Source organism: Aplysia californica, unplaced genomic scaffold (genome assembly GCF_000002075.1).
Source record: "Aplysia californica isolate F4 #8 unplaced genomic scaffold, AplCal3.0 scaffold00680, whole genome shotgun sequence".
In the NCBI taxonomy this organism is placed as follows: domain Eukaryota; kingdom Metazoa; phylum Mollusca; class Gastropoda; order Aplysiida; family Aplysiidae; genus Aplysia; species Aplysia californica.
Genome location: NW_004797950.1, coordinates 164,827 through 169,147, shown reverse-complemented (window position 1 = coordinate 169,147; position 4,321 = coordinate 164,827). Strand labels below are relative to the sequence as shown.

Here is a 4,321-nt window from a genome sequence, read left to right as displayed (position 1 = left end):
ATCTTTTATGTGTTTTATCATTAGATAGCCTACTAATAAATTGTACTAGCTCGACTTATAAATCTGATGAATGTATAATTATTCTCAAAGCTAAAATCTGAGAAGTATCTTATTTTGTTAGCAATCCTCACAATTTTTTAAAACTTGAGTGTATTCTGAAGGAAGTTTAGAGTCGAGGGTGAGTCATCTGATGTTGGTTTTTTTCTCTCCTTTTGACATTCCAGAAGAGTTCCAGCGTGCGGTAATGGTGTGCACGGGGTTCACTCTCAGCAGCCACATCGTGAGCACGGTGTTCAACATTTTCGACACGGACGGCGATGGTCACCTGTCGCATAAAGAGTTTATCTCCATTATGAAGGACAGACTGCACCGAGGGGCACGGGTAAGGGTGTGTCTGTGTGTCAGTGTGTCTGTGTGTCCCACAAGGAGGTTATCGCCATTATGAAGGACAGACTGCACCGAGGGGTGCGGGTAAGGGTGTGTCTGTGTGTCTGTGTGTCCCACAAGGAGGTTATCGCCATTATGAAGGACAGACTGCACCGAGGGGCGCGGGTAAGGGTGTGTCAGTGTGTCTGTGTGTCGGTTTGCTTCTTCTTTCCTATCAAACATCAATCTTCCTTATCTCCCCTCCTTCGTTTTTGTGTTTGTTACTCCCTTGTAACATCTCTAATCTTTTAGCGCTCATATGACCTTCTGCAGTTGCAAGTGCCGTAAAACACTTACTAAAACTTTAAAAAATGTGTCAGTTTGTCGTTTGTCGTACATTACACTGGTCTGTGTGATGGTCTTTGACAGGGGCGTTATACCTCTATCATTTCACCATTTTTTTTTTCTAAATTTTTTTTTTTAAAGGATAGTCTTTTAATTTCCTACCATGAGGATTGAGGGCATATTGTGGAATCTTCATTTTTTTGTCTTTAACTGTTGAAGGTGTTTTTGTAACTTTTTTCATGGGTTGATGTTCTTAGCCTGGATTAATTCATAAATAGCTCGTCTGTCTTGACCATGTCTGTAAGTCCTTACTGAATGTGGTACGTATACGGCCGAGAAGTTAAACAGGTGAAAAGACTTTGTGAGGTCTTCCTCATCAATCAGGTCCTTTTTCCTGGTCTGGTGCACAGCTGTATCTGTTGTGATTGTTGGGTTTATACATGATCTATGTCTCCTAGTTTCAGAAAGAGAAAAAAATTACCATATTCTGATTGGAAAGATTAGTCTTAACATTTTCAGTTATTATTTTTGAGTAGAGGAAAAGATCAAGATAATGAAAGGTTTTTGGGGTTTTTTTGGTTTTTTTAGAGCTTCTGAGCAGAGAAATGAGTGGTGAACCATGATCTCCAAGTCTCAGACCAGGCAGTTGAAGAATTATTTGATTTTTGTTTCCTTCCAGTCTCATCTGATGCACAGTCAGAACACCTGGGAAGCCTTCAAGACTTGTGTGAAGAACGAGATGAGGACGTTTTGATCCCCTGTGTCTCCACATGATCTCTGTGTGTGGGTGTGGATGGGAGAGAGAGAGAGATTCAGAGAGGCTGTTTTAGATTTTGATAATGTAATTGACTGAACAAACACTTTATACTTTTACATCTAGCTGTTTCGAGGTAGTGGGTTACATTTCTTAATCTGAAGCTCGGTCTCAGTACCGGCACTGTTGTTTCGGAAATATGTTTCTTTAAAATTGTGTTGGGAGTTTATGGAAACGAATGTGCGTGTTATGTATTTTAAGTTTGAGACACAAGATTGATCTTTTTCTTTTGTGAGTTTGGTGCAGTTAAGTTCCAGCCCTGTGTGAGATTCCAGCGTGGTAGATAGTGAGCCACGGCCCGGGAGTTCCCCGCTTGCTCTGGGAACTGAAAGGTTGGAGAGAGAATCGTTCCTGAAAGAGGACAGAAAAACGCTGAACACAGTGGGGCTGGAATGTTTACCCGTTGTACTGGGAAGTGTTGTAGAGGAAAGTGGGTTCGGCTTTGAGTTTAGGGAGAAATTGTTTTGAATAACAAGACTGGATTGTGAGGGTGAGAGGGAGAGGGAGGGTGAGAGGGAGGGTGAGAGGGAGAGCAATTGGTTTTTGTTGGTTTTTGTTACTCACCGCCAGTTGTGATGGATACTGCCTAGTGAGGATAGAGCCAGGCAAGCAGGGGAGTTGCCACTGTTTTTTTCTTTGTTGGCTCAGACAGTTTTTTAAAGAATTTTTTTTATCATGGTCAACAGAAAACAAATAATATATTGATGGAAGTGACTCTGAAATACTGTTGTTTTATTGTTTTGTGATAGGGACCAGGTAGGGAGGATAAGTATTTTTTTGGGCTTCTGAGAAGTAAAGCTTTGTTGGTTTGGGTTTTTTTAAAGATGGTTGGTCCCTGCAGAGTAAATTGTGGCGACTACATCCGCGGTTTGATGGAAAAGAAAATTTTTTTAAAAAATATTATGAAGGGCACGTGTTGATTTCTCCTGTCCATGACTTGTGTGTGATTGGGTGGTGAAATAGTTGACAAGTCTGGGTGTGTGTGTGTGTGTGTGTGTGTGAGTGTGTGTGTGTGTGTGTGTTGTTTACTCTATCATGCATCATCAGTGCAGTGTTTGTTTTTCGCACGTATTTATGCAAAACTTATGACTCTGAGCATATACCGTAATCTTTGATTGTTTTCTACGTAAGGCTTGCATTAAGCGTAGCTGTGATTTCTTCATTATCCGATGTTTTTTTCTTGTGTGTGTGTGTGTGTGTGTGTGTGTGTGTGTGTGTGGCTGGCTGTGTTGTGTGGAAAATGTCGCTACAATTACAATATTGCTTACCACAGTTCTTAGAACTTGTTATGATGGCCTCTTACTATGATGATGGTTCGTATCTAGATATAAGACGATGCTCCACCTCTCGAAAATGAGCGGTCGTTGGGTGTTTCCCACTAGTCCAACTGAAGCTGTGCCCGTCTTGATTATCCATCTTCATCTTCATCATCGCCGTCATCATCATCATCATCATCATCTCTGTCTGGTTGTTTTGTGACCACCACAAGGGCCTGGAGATAAGAAAAAAGGTCTGGTCTGATCTTGCGAGAAGTTTTCGGTTTCGAACCACACCCTCCAGCGTTGTGTGGATTTCATTCTCCCAAGTTTGGCAAGTGAGGAGAGATGAGGACATTCGATGGTTGATCGGAAAGACGGAGGAAACCACACCAGAGTACCCACCAACCACCCACTGTTCATTTTTGGCTGATGTCTCCGTTAACATTTAGCGAGAAGCAACAACTCATTTTGTCAGCACACCTCACATCTCACATTTCGCCAGCTTTCGGGTAATACAGACTCTCGAGACAACAGCGACTTTTCTGAACGTTTTCCCAAAGTGTGAGGTCAAAGGCTGTTTGGTCTGTAGATGTTGATCGCGTGCCTTTGGTAACCTGACCACATATATATATATATGTGTGTTTCTCGTTACTGTTGTGTGTAAATCTATGTGGAAAAAACTTTCTAAACTGATATATTTACTGTAGTGGTCTAGCCTCACCTGCCCACCCTTGTGATGCCAACTGCAGTCTTGGGACACAAGGAGACAATACTCACATTTATGAAGTTACTTTTATGAATTTTCTATTAAAAAAACACGTGTGTGTTTGAGCACACTTTCTCTACATAACCTCACATAAGCTAGTAAAATATTATGTGGTAGTCTTTGTGGTCAAATCAGGCGCTCGTCATAATAATGACATTTTGAAATCTGCATTTTTGGGGCCGACGGGCAATTTTTTGGGGTAATTTTCTTTTTTCTGCTCAACACCTTTTATGTCCTTTTAAAAACACGTTTTTTGTGGGTTTTACTGAAAAACATTGAGTAAAGGCACAAAAAATAAATGTAAATTTTCAGTTTCCAAGGACTGTCAGGCAATGGAAGTTACCATACTTTGGCGGCCATTGTCTCGCTAATTTCTCCTCTGAAACCAGGTAACCTTGACCTCCTTCAATCGCAAATATTTCAACTTCTGTCCTACATAGATGGATGTTTATTTCACCAACAGGAAGACAAATGAACAGACTTTAAGATGACATCAATAACCCCATATGCCCAAAACTTGACGAGTGCCTGATTCCCCAGTGTGGATGGACCTACAACCATGTGTCCACATGATAGAGAGTTTGGGATGACACTTCTTCTTGTTTTTCTTTTCATCTTTTAAATGACGGCAGGTGGTTGTTTCACTACAATCTCTGTAGTGTAGAGAGTTTTGTTGTTGTTTAGTTCAGAGAATTTGTGAAAAAATTACTTGTGTGATATTTATAATTTGTGCTCTTAAATTTGTACAGCCAGAAGTTTCCAAGTTTTGTA

General features: G+C 40.8%; 1 protein-coding gene across 1 annotated transcript in view; it reads left to right on the top strand.

Annotated features, from left to right (window-relative positions):
- Positions 1–2,410, top strand: part of LOC101854201 (calcium uptake protein 3, mitochondrial) — a gene marked incomplete in the record, with an annotated part of 103,542 nt that extends 101,132 nt beyond the window's left edge. The window contains 1 exon segment of the mRNA XM_035972403.1: positions 1,391–2,410. Within this exon segment, the coding sequence (XP_035828296.1) occupies positions 1,391–1,465 (75 nt within the window).
- Between the last annotated feature and the right edge of the window lie 1,911 nt (positions 2,411–4,321).